This window comes from Lagenorhynchus albirostris, chromosome 14 (genome assembly GCF_949774975.1).
Source record: "Lagenorhynchus albirostris chromosome 14, mLagAlb1.1, whole genome shotgun sequence".
Classification (NCBI taxonomy): Eukaryota; Metazoa; Chordata; class Mammalia; order Artiodactyla; family Delphinidae; genus Lagenorhynchus; species Lagenorhynchus albirostris.
The window spans coordinates 81949121-81965672 of record NC_083108.1 but is presented as its reverse complement, the minus strand read 5'-3'; the positions used below and the strand labels follow the sequence as shown (position 1 = coordinate 81965672).

General features: G+C 39.7%; 1 protein-coding gene across 1 annotated transcript in view; it reads left to right on the top strand.

Moving 5' to 3' along the window:
• The window catches only part of SBNO1 (strawberry notch homolog 1), a 42263-nt gene that overhangs the window by 257 nt on the left and 25454 nt on the right, over positions 1-16552 (top strand). Inside the window, exons 2-8 of the mRNA XM_060170535.1 lie at positions 399-503; positions 2152-2464; positions 6918-7018; positions 10795-10891; positions 12132-12292; positions 15280-15413; positions 15602-15692. Of these exons, the coding sequence (XP_060026518.1) occupies positions 399-503; positions 2152-2464; positions 6918-7018; positions 10795-10891; positions 12132-12292; positions 15280-15413; positions 15602-15692 (1002 nt within the window). The remainder of the gene's footprint in view (positions 1-398; positions 504-2151; positions 2465-6917; positions 7019-10794; positions 10892-12131; positions 12293-15279; positions 15414-15601; positions 15693-16552) is intronic.

Below are 16552 nucleotides of genomic sequence, written 5' to 3'. Positions count from 1 at the left end.
TTAGTCTTTATTCACAAAGTGGAAAATACTTGGCAGTGAAAATCAAGACATTTTCTGCTTTGATATATAACGTAAGAGATGAATTGCTTAGAGTTATTGTGGGAGGATCACTAATCTCAATATTTGTCTTTGTACTTTATAGGAATATTTTTCTGAGGTTTCACTATACACATTCTCTGAAAGCAAAAATAAGATTCTGGTGTTAGCGTAGTTTAGTGAAGATGTTATGCTTGCAAAGATTGTTACTTTATACCTGGTATCAGTGATTTTACATTCCATTTGAATGCAAAGCTTGAAAAATTTTTTTATTTTAATAAAATAAATACATCTCTTGTTCTTGAAACAGAATTCACTGCCGTCATTCTTTATTTCTTTCTCTGATGTTGTTTTCTCTCCAGTCAGTGCCACTTAGTGCATTAGAACTAGGTTTGGAGACTGAAGCAGCAGTTCCTGTTAAACAAGAACCAGAGACGCTACCTACTCCAGCACTATTAAATGTTAGGGTAAGAATTATTTAGATTTGGCATTACTATGAAAATAGTTTAGGGTTGTAGTAAGAAAATAACCTTTAATATGAAATAGTTTTATTTCACTAGTTCTGCTTTTTGCTGCTTCTTTCCCAGTATTCTATCTACTCTCACCTCCTACTTTATAAAATGTTTCTTTCACTCTTCTGGTAGTTATGTTGATCAAAAGATTAAGGGGAAAGAAACCCCCATTTTTTTAGGTTATTTATTGCAAGTGATAGAAAATTCATGAAGTAAAGGTGAACTACACGTTAACCCACTACACTTTTCATTTTTACTTGTTTATTTCAGCTTTTGTCCATTGGTATATATAATTTTTATGTGATTGTTATTGTGCTTTAAATGTAGAGTTCCACTGACCTTGTTTTAAACATAGCAGTTTTCGTTGTTGTTGTTACTGTAGACTGGGCTGCACGGCTTGTGGGATCTCAGTTCCCCAACCGGGGATTGAACCTGGGCCATGGCAGTGAAAGCCCTGAATCCTAACCAGTAGGCCACAGGAAACTCCCTACGCATAGCAATTATTAATTTAAGCTCTAGTGGTATAAAAGTATTGGACTGGTTAAAATTTGATAACTTTTGATAAATTATTGTTGAGAGTTACATTTAAAATTAATAGTAATGTAGAAGATTCTTGTTAGAGAAGTCATTAACAAATAACTTGAAGGGGGAAAGAAGTAGAAATAGACTTAAATTTATAAAAATATCTGTTGGGGCTTCCCTGGTGGCACGGTGGTTGGGAGTCCACCGGCTGATGCAGGGGACGCGGGTTCGTGCCCCGGTCCGGGAAGATCCCACGTGCCGCGGAGCGGCTGGGCCTGTGAGCCATGGCCGCTGAGCCTGCGCGTCTGGAGCCTGTGCTCCGCAACGGGAGAGGCCACAACAGTGAGAGGCCCGCGTACTGCAAAAAAAAAAAAAAAAAAAATCTGTTTTACTTTAGTTGGTTGAAGTCACAGACATTTGTTATCCTCAAATCTTGACTTTTTTTGTTCATTTTTGTCCAACTCCTAACTCCCACCCTCCAACTATAAAAATAAAATGCTATGTAGCTTTGCCTTAGGCTCAAAGGAAGCATCCGCATTATCACTGATATTTGTAATTTACCTGGGTGGATCATTCATGGGGGCATAGGAATTTAAAACTCTGCTTGGTGGTCTTATCTTATTAAGTTAAACGTTAGTATAGTCTGTATGATAGCAGACAAAGCATTGGACAGGAATCATAGAATGTTAGAAATGGAAAATGGTCCTCAGAGACCCCGGGCCTCCAGAGGTAAAATGATTTGCCTAAGGTTATCTGATTAGTTGGGGGCAGTGCTGGGATTAGAAATTATGTTCCTAGTCCTTGTGTTATGTAGGGTGACTATACAACACAGCTTGCTTAGGATACTCTCATTTTATGCTTGCTGCCCCCAACACTACTATTATACCTTCTTTTTCTCAAATGGTGTATTTTAACTAGGTAGTTTATATCTAATGATATTTATTAGAACCGAAGTGCCAATGGTTGCGTAAGATTCTTAATAAGTCAGTTTTAGAGTTTTAAATGGCCTGTTGTATTTGTGGATATGGGTTGCATTAGAGAATAAAGAATTTTTCACAGGTTATATGGTTTTCTTTTCTAGCAGCAGCCTCCATCTACTACAACATTTGTGCTGAATCAAATAAATCAGCTTCCGACTTTGGGATCTACAATTGTAATGACTAAAACACCACCTGTAACCACGAATAGGCAAACCATCACTTTAACGAAGTTCATTCAGACTACTGCAAACACACGTCCTTCAGTCTCAGCACCAGCAGCACGAAATGCCATGACCTCTGCACCTTCAAAAGACCAGGTTCAACTGAAGGACCTACTAAAAAATAATAGTCTGAACGAACTCATGAAACTGAAGCCACCGGCTAATATTGCTCAGCCAGTTGCAACAGCAGCTAGTAAGTCTTTTTGTTTTCAACAGTGTCAACTGCTTGCCTTCATTAAGATATGTCAGTGTGTTTTTAAGGTTTTGCTTAGGTTTTAAAAGAAGTAGTCATGACAGGAGATGATATCTGCATGACTCTGTGGACTTATAGTATTTATGCAATTCAAGGGAAGCAAAAATTTAGAAGCCTTAGCCTTAAGCTTTAAAATGAAGTGTGGAATTATCAAGTGGCTACATGAACACCATGAGATCTCAGTTTTATAAATTGTGAATAACTGGTTAACATTTTTCTCAGTCATTTAAATCAGTGCTTTTCAAACTTTATAACTCTGAGTCACTTGGGGATCTTTTTTTTTTTTTAAATGAGTTTTTTTTTTTATTAATTTATTTTTTGGCTGCTTTGGGTCTTCACTGCTGTGTGTGGGCTTTCTCTAGTTGTGGCGAGCATGGGCTACTCTTTGTTGCAGTGTGCGGGCTTCTCATTGCGGTGGCTTCTCTTGTTGCGGAGCACGGGCTCTAGGCGCACGGGCTTCAGTAGTTGTGGCACGTGGGCTCAGTAGTTGTGGCTCGTGGGCTCTAGAGTGCAGGCTCAGTAGTTGTGGCGCACGGGCTTCTTTGCTCCGCGGCATGTGGGATCTTCCCAGACCAGGGCTTGAACCTGTGTCCCCTGCATTGGCAGGCGGATTCTTAACCACTGTGCCACCAAGGAAGTCCCACTTGGGGATCTTTGTACAAAAACAGAGTCAGATTCAGTAGGTCTGGGATGGGGACCAAGATTCTGCATTTCTCATAAGCTTTTAGAGGTGCTGTTGCTGGTGGTCCTTGGACCATGCTTGAGGTGTAATGGGCTTTAAACTGATACTTCGCTACTTTAACTCTTACAGTTTTATGATTTTGCTTGTCATTAGCTTCATTGTATGTCGGTAGTCGTGTTTTTTAGTCAGTTTTCTTTTAAAATATATAAACTTTCATTGTAATGAAAATGAATAGTAATTCACTATATTTTCTTCGAAGAGTGAGCACTCAAAATACTTTTTTAATAATAGCTTTACTGAAATAATTTACATACCATTGTACCTTTTAAAGGGGTACAATTCAGTGGATTTTGGTATATTCACAGAGTTGTGTAACCATTACACTAGCTAATCCATAATGCTTTAAGTGTAGGTTTAGATCTAAAGAGAAAAAGCTCAACAGTGATTTGATCACTCTTTTTTAGGAATTCATTTATGCATAAACACTATAAATTTTACAGTTAATTTTTCTTCTCTGGAGTGGCTTTTTTATTGCTCACTTATTCAAAAGATATTTATTTATTTATTAATTGCCACACTATGAGGCATGTGGGATCTTAGTGCCTTGACCAGGGATCGAACCCATGCCCCCTGCAGTGGGAGCACTGAATCTTAACCGCTGGACCGCTAGGGAAGTCCCTGTTCTAGGATTCTGAGACTATGGCTGGGAAGAAAACTATTGAAATTTCTGCCCTCATAGAGCTTGCATTTGAGTGGAGAAAAACAGACAATAAACAAAATAAATGAAGTATATAGTATGTTAGATAGGGGTAGGCACGTGGAGAAAAATAGAAAATGGAATATGGGGCAGGAAGAGGTTGTATTTAAGTGGAATGCTTAGAGGAAGCTTTGTGTTTATTGTAGTAAGGTAATTTTAAGGGTAAAATAGAGTTTTTTTTTAACTTTGGCTATATCAAATTTTAGTAGTATAGTTTTAGAAACTGAAAAATGTGAACTCTTTTTTTTCTTTTTTTGGCTGTGCCACTCGGCCTACAGGATCTTAGTTTCCCAACCAGGGGTTGAACCTGGGCCTCAGTGAAAGCGTGGAGTCCTAATCACTGGACTGCCATGGAATTCCCAAAATGTGAACTCTTAAGAGGGATATTCTTTCCTTCCTTTTTCCATTGAGCTAAATAGTATTTGACTCCCTGCCTGGTGATTTATACTAATACCTAATACATAGCATCCCACTGGGCTCTTGGAATGGGGTGCTGGATATTGAATAGAGAGTTCCTCCTTCCAAACAGCTGCTTTATTTTTCCAATTGAGAGAGATAAGTTTTAATACCCGATATATAATTTTGTAGCAGAATTGATTGCTGGGAAGTTCTAATGTGCTTGTGTTTATAGAGTAGAGGGCCAGGGACTTCCCTGGTGGTCCAGTGGTTAAGAGTCTGCACTCCCAATGCAGGGGGCCTGGGTTCAATCCCTTGTCAGGGAACTAGATCCCGCGTGCCACAACTAAAGATCCCGCACCCGGCAATGAAGATCCCGCATGCCGCAACTAAGACCTGGCTCAGCCAAATAAATAAATAAATATTAAAAAAATAATAACAAAGTAGAGGGCTGGGGCATTCTAAAGGAATGAGCAAGGAGTGTTTGTAGGTGATACAGAACTAACTTTGTCTTCAGTGACAAATGCAATTAAAAATATCAGATAATCTAATCTTTGAGTCCACACCTTTGTGCCTTTTGGCTGTAGTTTTACTCTTAAGGTTATTGTCCTGAACTGACTGGAGCCTGGCAGCTAGATGCCCATTGAGAAATTATTTTAACTGTCTCAGGATTGATTTCCATTCTGTGCCATGGAGAGCAGGACCACGGCCCTGACCTAGCTGAGGTGCAGGGCAGCATCTGGAATGGCTTCTGGGAGACTTAGGGGTGATCAGCAGTTAGTAGAAGCTGCTTTTCATTAAAGTCTTTGGATTTAATGAGGAGAAAGACTGCTGCTGTGCCATCGTGAGGAAAGTTTAGAGAGCAAAACAAAAGAGCTTTGGAGCTGACCGAGTAGTATCTAGTAGAGGAACATCTCCCACATCCAGTATAATACTTCTTAAAAGACAAGTCAAGGCCATCCTTGTGTGGAAGGCTGAGAAATTGTCAGACTAGACCAGGGCTGAAAAAGAAACATAGTAAGTGAATGCCGAAGATAAACCAACTTTTGTGTTGTAGGAGAGGGTCATCTTTTTACTGAAAGGGAAGAATGTTAAAACTGTCAAACTGCAAAGAGCAAGGTTTTGCATGTTCTCTCTCTCTCTCTCTTTTTTTGGCCGCCCCGCATGGCTTGTGGGATCTTAGTTCCCCAACCAGAGATTGAACCCAGGCCCTCAGCGGCGGTGAAAGCATGGAGTCCTAACCACTGGACCGCCAGGGAATTCCCTGCATGTTCTCTGCCCCTTTTGGAGCCCTTAGTCCTTTAGGTGTCTCTTTGGATTCTGATCTCTCAGTTGAGCTCCAGTCCTGTAACTCTCTATGAACTGTTCAGTGGCTCTCCCACAGTTATATTAAACAGATCTGTGCTCCTAAGTAAATTTATTATCTCTGTACCAGCTTCCTTATTTTGCTAACACTTTAATCCCAGCCATTTTGTAGTCCCAAGTGACAGGCCACCCAAATACTCCCTATCTTTTGGTAGAATACATAAGGTCATAATCTGTTCTCCTGGTGTAATTTTCACACTGTAATTGCAAGAATACCAGGTACTGGGAGTGCTTCAGGTATACTTGGAGGATGGAGGCTAGTAACAGGGGCTCAGAACTTCTCAACCAAGTAGTTCTTTTAAAAAAAAAATTTAATTAATTTTTGGTTCTGTTGGGTCTTCATTGCTGCGCGCAGGCTTTCTCTAGTTGCAGCGAGTGGGGGCTGCTCTTCGTTGCAGTGCGCGGCCTTCTCACTGCTGTGGCTTCTCTTATTGCAGAGCATGGGTTCTAGGTGCGTGGGCTTCAGTAGTTGTGGCTCGCGGGCTCTAGAGCGCAGGCTCAGTAGTTGTGGCGCACGGGCTTAGTTGCTCCGTGGCATGTGGGATCTTCCCGGACCAGGGCTCGAACCCGTGTCCCCTGCATTGGCAGGCGGATTCTTAACCACTGAGCCACCAGGGAAGCCCCGTAGTTCTACTTTGATTGATACTTTGATGGAGAGGTTCTTGTGCTATATCTTAAAAGAGTTTGCAAACCACTGGTATAGAAGAACAGGTTCATTCTTTGGATCTTTATTCTGAGGGAAGACAGTAGAGTTCCCAAACTTTTTTTTTTCCCTTCCAGAAATAATTATTTTGCCTTGAAGGTTAGTAAGTACTTCCAGATCAGGTGCGATTGATTCTGTCTTGGTGCTAATACCAGGTTTTGCACCAAGTGAAGTGTCTCAGAGTAATGCTGGCTGTGGGTAATTGTTTTGAAATAAACTGCCAAATAGCGTTCTGGTTAAGGTGTCTTTTTGATAAATAGTTTTCAAATTTCCTGTGCACATGTTTCCTTTTAAGTTGTTTTCTAATGTTAATTCTTACCTCCGTAATGACATATAGCATGAGTATTTTTATCCTTATGCTTAATTTAAGTTAGAGATAAGCAGATTGGTATTCTTTGGTTTGTGAAGTGGGTAAACTTCACTGAATTTTTTAAAAACTGTAGGAAAATAGATATTTTGTTATAAAATGTACATTATTTCTCCCCCTCAGCTGATGTAAGCAATGGCACAGTAAAGAAAGAGTCTTCTAATAAAGAAGTAGCAAGAATATGGATAAATGACATGAAAATGAGGAGTTTTTCCCCGACCATGGTGAGTTTCAAAAGCTATATCTGTATTTTTGTGTGGTATGAAAGTACACTTGGCTAAGTGTAGCCCTCAGAAAACTTTTTTTGGGGTGAAGGGGAGCTTCTCAGCTACATAAACTAATGAACAAGCATTAAACCTCGCTGGAATAAATTAATATATGCTAAACAAGGGGATTATAAGATACATATTTGATAGAGTATTATACAAAGTGCTGACGCTTTTCTATTGTGAATTTCATCTGATAAGTAAAAAGGACAATGTGGAGTTAACCAAAAGTATTTGATAATTATGTTCATTTTAGGATTGAGCCTTATTATATAGCTGGTTATGGGATTAGTTGTGAGTAATTATATGTTAACATTATTTTTACATTTTGGAAATGCTATATGCTTCAGGTAAATTGATTCTGTGCGTGTATTTAATAATTACGCAGTGTATAACCCTGCCTCTGTGTGGTGGGTTTCTGGCTCCCCATTTTAATAAACATAATTAATGCCACATGGTTTAAGTAGTAATATAAGGTACAGCAAGAGGTAAATAGTGATGCTCGCAATAGGGCTTATGAGTTTGTAGGAAGATGAGACTCAGATGGCCTAGGAGGACTTCACTTTTTTTTTTTAATAAATTTATTTATTTGTTTTTATTTTTGGCTGTGTTGGGTTTTTGTTGCTGTGCATGGGTTTTCTCTAGTGCGGCGAGCGGGGGTTACTCTTCATTATGGTGAGCAAGCTTCTCATTGTCGTGGCTTCTCTTGTTGCAGAGCACAGTCTCTAGAGCGCTCAGTTGTTGTGGCGCACGGGCTCAGTTGCTCCGCGGCATGTGGGATCTTCCCAGGCTAGGGATCGAACCCGTGTCCCCTGCATTGGCAGGCGGATTCTTAACCACTGCGCCACCAGGGAAACCCAGGACTTCATTCTATGGAGGCAATGTCATGGAGTTTGGGTGTCGAGTCTGGAGAGACTTTGAGAGGGCCTTTTAGGAAGGGAGCTACAGCATTAATAGGCACAGAGGAGGTGGTAGCTATATGCTTAGGATACTTGGCTTGCAGGAAGAAATTGGAATGGTTGATTGGGGGCTCTCTGGAGGGTCCTGAATTGAATTTGATGGACTTGGGACTCGGAGCAGCACCAGTGAGGCCCCTGGAAGTAGAGGGACCTGTTAGTGACTCAGGATGTGTTGGGAAGAAGAGACAGGTTAGGAGGTTGGTTAAGTAGTCCAGAAGGGAAGTGATAAGGAACTAAACGTCAGAGATTGCAAAGGTGATTGGAAAGGATGAGGGGAAAGGTAAAAAGAAAGTAAGAGGGGACTGCACATAATGATACCAGAGGATTGGTAAGACTGGGAATGAAATACAGAATTGGAGAGACAGCAAAGCAACCTGTGCCTGAGGTTTTGAATGGGGACCAGTAGAACAAGTGTTGGCGGTATCAGTTTACTTAACAGTTGAGTGCCAGCAGCTTACTTGGAAGTTGATTTTTGGAAAATAAGAATGCATTTTTTCTTTAAGATTATTTAGTGCTCAAGTTCCCAATCCAGCCCATGTTGCCCATAACATGCCAAAAGTTCTATATTGTCCTAGCAGTTAAGAGACATCTAACAGATTGCAAACTGGTAGCCTGTGGATAAAAACCAATTGACAGGTGTTTTGTTTGGCATCCACATTATTTTGAAAATTTTGAATGTGTTGCAAACACATAAAATGCTGATTTCCAGGTTCTCTTGAAAAATAGGAGTACCTGATAATCCTGGGCCCACATTCCTCACCTTGTGTTAACATGCTTAGAGTTGAGTAGTGAACATCTACTTTGTATGTTGGTCACACATTCCCCGTGTACCACAGTCTCCTTCCCCTTCATTTATCTCCTTGACCCTAAGCTTGGTGTCAGTTGCCATTTTACATCCAGCTGGCTTAGACATATTACTTGTCTGGTCCTTGGATTTTGTGACCGTATTGTGTTACCACCTAATCCTCCAATTATATACCTGCGGTATATATTTTTTAAAGGTAGGGAAAGACAAGGTAGAGGGAGAAAGGCGGCTGGTCATTTAGCATAGTGCGCATTCCTATTTTACAGATGAGGAAAAGGTGCAAAGGGGGATGGGCAGGACTCAGAATGTAAGTAATTTGCCCAAGGCTACACAGATAACAGCAGAAGTGGGGTCTGGGTCTGTTTCTTTGGCCAGCCCCATTTCATCTCTTATTTCTGAAACTGGGTTTTATTTTGGCATACTTTCTGAGAACATTCAGGGTTTCTTTGGATTTTTTTCCTAAGGACTCCATGGGTTGATGGCTGCATGTTTATCTCACATCTCCCTTTTCTTTCCCACATTTATTGAGCATCTATGTGCCATCATATGCTGCTCTAGACTAAATAAAAATAAGTAAAATAAAAATAAAAAGAGGAGCCTGACCTTACATTTTATTTATTTATTTGTTTGTTTTTAAGATAAACTTGTTTTATTTATTTTATTTTTGGCTGCGTTGGGTCTTCGTTGCTGCGCGCGGGCTTTCTCTAGTTGCAGCGAGTGGGGGCTACTCTTTGTTGCGGTGCGCAGGCTTCTCACTGCGGTGGCTTCTTTTGTTGCAGAGCACGGGCTCTAGGCGCACAGGCTTCAGTAGTTGTGGCACGTGGGCTCAGTAGTTGTGGCTCGCGGAGTCTAGAGCGCAGGCTCAGTAGTTGTGGCGCATGGGCTTAGTTGCTCCGCGGCATGTGGGATCTTCTCGGACCAGGGCCCGAACCCGTGTCCCCTGCATTGGCAGGCGGATTCTTAACCACTGCATCACTAGGGAAGCCCTGATGTTACATTTTAATGCCATGTGTCCTTGGCATTACCTGTAGGTCCTGACTAGGTTTTCTCTTTGTCCTTCTCCTCCCTTCCTTGGTATACTGGGTCCCACAGCTTCTTCCCTACATTCTTCCTTGATCAAGCCCACGTTAATAAAGAGCTTCCCATTATGGTTTACTGATAGTGAAAAGCAGCTTTTTCAGGCGCTTCTTAGTCCCCTATTCCTCCCTGCCTCTACCTCTTTAAGATTCTGTAGAGAAACACAAGGTAACATGACTATATTGACCATTCACTTACTTTGCCTGGGGCAGTCTGGGTTTACTGCTGTTTTCCTGGTGTAAGTTACTAAAAACTCCTCATTTTATTCTCAGATGTGCTGACGTTTGGAGAGTAGGTGATATAGGATTCTGTATGATTGTTGTTGTGTCTGTGGAGACACAGATGTCTGAAGTAAATTTGCTGTCTTTTAGAAGAACCTTTAAACTCCAGAGTTTTCTACGGTTTTGGTTTTAGGATCTAAGGGAAAGAAACAGATGAAGGTAACTGAGAAGAGGGTGGGATGTGAGACTTAAAGAGAGTTCCTGCCCATGAGATTGTAGGATGTGCTGCTGGGGCTCATCCACCTTTTCTCTCCAGACCCCTTGTTCTTTCTATTCCTGGAACTGCAATGAAGATTGAGGACTGGAGGTTAGACTTCTGGGCATCAGGGAGGCTGGCAGGTAATACTGAAGGGGAAGGTAGTTTGAGAAGGTGGTGGAGCCCTGTGGTGACCCATTTGTGTGTTTGCGATGAGAGCAGGTCATGGATTATCTGTGCTTATCTTTGGAGGAGCAGGGAAACCATAGACTCTGACCCAGATATTAGGGAATATAGAAGTGGTATGTCCTGTTTCCAAGATTGAAGATAGTGGGTATTCCTACAGAAGAGTTTTTCTGTGTGTTGGCTGGGCCTCCAGTTTCTGGACTTAGTTGATTTTGCTCTCTCTGTTACAGAAGGTCCCTGTTGTGAAAGAGGAAGATGAACCAGAGGAAGAAGATGAAGAAGAAATGGGTCATGCGGAAACCTATGCAGAGTATATGCCAATAAAACGTATGTCTTTGGGATTTGTCAAAATAATGAAAGACTTCTGGGTTCCTTTTGAACTTAAAAAACTGCCACACACATTATTATGTATTAAGATCTATCCATGTTGGGTACCTCAGAATTTGATAAGTGTGAGCTTTGTAGTGTGTTTTTTTTTTTTTTTTGCGGTACGCGGGCCTCTCACTGTTGTGACCTCTCCCGTTGCGGAGCACAGGCTCCGGACGCGCAGGCTCAGCGGCCATGGCTCACGGGCACAGCCGCTCCGCGGCATGTGGGATCTTCCCGGACCGGGGCACGAACCCGTGTCCCCTGCATCCGCAGGTGGACTCTCAACCACTGCGCCACCAGGGAAACCCTGTAGTATGTTTTAAACTAGAATATGTTTTAAAATAGCTACATGAAAATTCTGTGAGTTTTTAAATTTTCCTACAGAAATTTAGAGCTTTGCTTTGGAATGAAGTCTTTTAAAACCAGGAGTGAAAAGGCTTTTTCCTTTCAAGTTAATTTTGCTCATATCAGCAGTGATTATAAAATCATAGTAAATTACAGAAATGTAAACACGTATCTTAGCTTTATACAGCTTATCTAAAGCAAATTATAAAAACATGGGAATCTTAAAAATAAAATCTGCTATTCGAATTCAGTGGTTTAAATTAACACCATTGCTTCCTTTTTTCCCGTAATGACCATGATTCATTTTTTTAGTGGCCACTGTATTAAGTTGAAAATGACTAATTTTTAGTTTTTGTGTAAAATTTTTCACTTTTTCATTTTATGGGGGTAATAAGATGGAAAAAAATCTATGGCTAGAATTTTTCTCTCCTATACTCTGGCTTTCTATAAAAAGTCACCAATAAGACCACTTAAACTAAAAATCTCTGTTTACCAACTATGTATGGATTCCAAGGTCCCATACTTTCCTGGTTATTTAAAATGATGTCTTTAATCTAGGATTATGTTCTGTTACTACTGGAGAACCTGTTGGTATGAACTGTGGTGGTATTTTTCTAGATCTTTTTAATCAGCAAGTCTCTATTTAAACCATAGGTAGTTGATAAATAGGTAATTTTAGTCAAATTTAAACAGTACTTTACCATCAGTCATTGACTTTATATAGGATCCCAGGGTGTATAGTTACTTCTTATATTTTCTCTGTCAGGAGAAATATTGCAATATCTTACGATAAGACTGGGAAGTGTTATTACTTAGAATAATTAAAATGAAATATTTTTAAATTTTTATTTAGTAAAAATTGGCCTGCGTCACCCAGATGCTGTAGTTGAAACTAGTTCTTTATCCAGTGTTACTCCTCCTGATGTTTGGTACAAAACGTCTATTTCTGAAGAAACCATTGATAATGGCTGGTTATCAGCATTACAGCTTGAGGCAATTACATATGCAGCCCAGGTAAGCTGTGTAATTTATAGCTACATACAGTTTTTATCTTTAATTTTAGTTCACAATGTATAGTTGTTTTAATTCAAAGTTAAGTTTCCCTTGCATGAAAATCTTGTGAATGTGATTTTTATAGAAGTTTTATGTGTTAGAAAATTAAAGGGGTAGTGTGGATATGGGGAATGTGTTTCTAGTGCAAATGATAAATTGTCATAACCGTTTTGGAATTCACTGGGAACATGTATTAAAATTAAAAATACCTATATCCTTTTACCTAACAATTCCATGCGAGTCTGTTTCATAGAACTATTAGATAAGAACATATATATATAAGGCTATTTGTTGCAGTTTTTTTTCCCCCCAGTGGCTGAAAGCTAGAAAAGATTTGAAAGCTCACACCCTTGGGGAGTGATTGAATAACCTTTGGTATTACCATATGGGTGTTTCACCAGCTTTTATATTACGTCAATTGTCTTGAAAGGATTTCTGAAATACTCCATTTTTGTAAAATAAATAGGCAACCATCCCCCATATTTATGTTTTATAAAAAAGTTTGTATTTGGTTGTACAGTCCTTGAAAAATTATGGAAGAATACTCACCAATTTTTTAACTTTAATTACCTGCTACATACGAGGGTAGCAAGAAAAAAATACACAGACCTCGGAGATAGGGCAGGTTTGGTTCCAGACTACCACAGTAAAGCAAATGTCACAATAAAATGAGTCGCATGAAGTTTTTGGTTTCCCGGTGCATGCAAAACTTAGTGTTTACACTATTATGTAGTCTGTTAAGTGTGCAATAGCATTATGTCCAGAAAAACAATGTACATACCTTAATTTAAAAATACTTTAATGCTAAAAAATGCTAACCATCATCTGAGGCTTCAGCAAGATGGGGGGAGGTCTCGCCTTGGTGTTGATGGCTGCTAAATGATCAGAGTGGTGGTTACTGAAGGCTGGAGGGGCTGTGGCAGTTTCTTAAAATAAGACAACAGTGAAGTTTGCTGCATTGATTCATTCTTCCTTGCACTAATGATTTCACTGTAGCATGCAGTGCTGTTTGATGGCATTTCACCCACAGAACTTCTTTCAGAATTGGAGTCAGTCCTCTCAAACTCTGCCACTGCTTTATCAACGAAGTTTATGTAATCTAAATCCTTTGTTGTCATTTCAACCATCTTCACAGCATCTTCATTAGGAGGAGATTCCATCTCAAGAATCTGCTTCCTCCACTGAAGTCTTGAACCGCTCCAAGTCATCCATGAGGGTTAACTCCTGTTAATGTTGATATTTTGACCTCTTCCCATGAATCATGAATGTTCTTAGTGGCATCTAGAAGGGTGATTCCTTTTCTGGAAGGTTTTCAGTTGATTTTGTCCAGATGCATCAGAGAAATCAACTATCTATGGCAGTTACAGCCTTACAAAATGTGTTTCTTAAAGAGTAAGATTTGAAAGCCGAAATTACTCTTAGCTCCATGGGCTGCAGAAAGGCTGTTTTACAAAGCAGGCATGAAAGTGACATTGATCTCATTGTACATGTCCATTAGAGCTCTTGGGTGCATTGTCAATGAGCAGTATTACTTTGAAAGGAATCTTTCATTCTGAGCAGTAGGTGTCAACAGTGGGTTTCAAATATTCAGTAAATCATGTTGTAAACAGATGTGCTGCCTTGTTCCATTTGTAGAGCACAGGCAGTGTAGACTGAGCATAATTCTTAAAGGCCCTAGGATTTTTGGAATGGGAAATGAGCATTGGCTTCAACTTCAGGCCACCAGCTGCATTAGCCCCTCATAAGTCAGCCTGTCCTCTGAAGCTTTGAAGCCAGACATTGACTTCTTTTCTAGTTATGAAAGTCCTAGATAGCATCTTCTTCCAAAAGAAGGCTGTTTCATCTACATTGAAAATCTGTTGTTTAATGTAGCCACATTTATCGATTATCTTAGCTAGATCTTCTGGATAACTTGGTGAAGCTTCTGCATCAGCACTTGCTGTTTCACCTTGCAATTATGTTACAGAGATGACTCCTCAAACCTCATGAACCAACCTCTGTGAGCTTCAGAATTCTTCTGCAGCTTCCTCACCTCTCCCAGCCTTCGTAGAATTAAAGAGTTAGGGCCTTGCTCTGGATTAGACTTTGGCTTAAGGGAATATTATGGCTTGTTTGATCTTCTTTCGAGACCACTAAAAGTTTCTTCATGTCAGCAATAAGGCTGTTTCGCTTTCTTATTGTTTGTTCACTGAAGTAGCACTTTTAATTTCCTTTAAGAACTTTTTTTTTCATTCACAATTTGGCTATCTGGAGCAAGAGGCCTGGTATTCAGCCTGTCTAGGCTTTCAACATGTCTTCCTTATGTTGTAATCATTTCTAGCTGTTGATTTAAAGTGAGAGACATGCAGCTCTTCCTTTCACTTGAATGCTTAAAGAAGCCATTGTAGAGTTATTAATTGCTCTAATTTCAATACTGTTGTGTCTCAGGGACTGGGGAGGCTGAAGGAGAGAGAGAGATGGGGGAAATGGCCAGTCAGTGGAGCAGTCACAATACACACAACATTTATTAATTAAGTTCACCATCTTATATGGGCGGGGTTCATGGCAGCCCAAAACAATTAAAATAGTAACATCGAAGATCACTGATCACAATAACAAATATAATAATAATGAAAAAGTTTGAAATAGTATGAGAATTACCAAAAAGTGACTCAGAGACACGGAAGAGCAACTGCTGTTGGAAAAATGGCACCAATAAAATTGCTTGATGCAGGGTTGCCACAAACCTTCAATATGTAAAAAATGCAGTAGCCCCTGAAGTGCAGTAACAGTGAAGCACAATAAAATGAGGTATGCCTGTATAGTTACGTAAAAGTATGCACACTAAGCCAACTACATGCCATTTCTATAAAAACAGAGAATGTTAATATATGACTAAAACAAGGTATGAAAGACTGATTGCCAAAATATCTAAAGGAATAGATAATTACCAGCGTTTTCTTTTTCAGCAACATGAAACATTCCTACCAAATGGAGATCGTGCTGGATTCTTAATAGGTGATGGTGCTGGTGTAGGAAAAGGAAGGACAATAGCAGGAATCATCTATGAAAATTATTTGTTGAGTAGAAAAAGGGCTTTGTGGTAAGTGCTAAAGACTGGCTGTGGAAGCTTTTGTTTGTGAATAATCCAGCATATGGGGATGGGTCTTCGTGAGTAGGTATATTTTTTTGAAGTGTCAAGGCCTGGGTTTATTTATTCCTGAATATTGCTAGAATGATGGGATTTGTATTGAATTTGTGTGTTTTTCTTTTCCCTTTTTTTTGTGGCAGGTTCAGTGTTTCAAATGATTTAAAGTATGATGCCGAAAGAGATCTGAGGGATATTGGAGCAAAAAACATTTTGGTCCATTCATTAAATAAGGTATGAAACTTTTCTATTCAGTTGGTCATTCAATAAATATTGACTTATCTGTGAGATGGGAATAATAATAGTTTCTACTTCGTAGGGTTGTTAAGAGGATTAAATGAGTTATTTCACAGAAAGCATAGTGAGTGCTAGCCACTATTGTTGGTTTTCGGATTACTAAGTGTTAAATAATATGCTAGGTAGGGTTATGTAGCGGCAAACAAAATAAGCATTGTCTGTTTTTATGGAGTTTATTCTCTTACTCTTCAGGGTTTTTCATTTGTTTGTTTTTGTCTGTTTCTGAAGTTACTGTATATGAGTGAAACTCATATACTTATGAGTATAAGGGTGCAGTGTGATAAAGCTATATGGACAGGTAGTGTGCCCATCGCATCATACAGAGAGAATTGTGATTTGGACACTGTTTTAGATATTTGTACATTCAGTGGACTTGTATACCCGTACCTGTGTTCATGTTAAAACAGTTCTGTCAAATGGAAGAAAATGTGTTTCATTATCTAGAAAGCACAGTCCAATGTTCATTTAGCAAATCTTTATTGACCTCCTACTATGCAGCAATTCCTGGAGTCACATGGGTAGAATAGACAGACCTAGTTCCTGCAGGTGCTTCCTTGCTAGCCCTTTGAAAATAAGTAAATGTAAATCTACTTTCCATGCGAGTCCTAAGTTGCTTCAGTGTTGAGTCCTAAGTTGCTTTGGTGTTGTTGCCCTGCCCATCAGTGGCTTTTTTTGGGTGAGGGTTACTGGTTTGTTGGGTTAAGTACTGTGTCTTGAATGACTACTAGCAGTTCAAAACTAAAACATGTAAGGGGCATCTAGAAATATTTTTGATTTCTAAATCAGCATAATTGAGG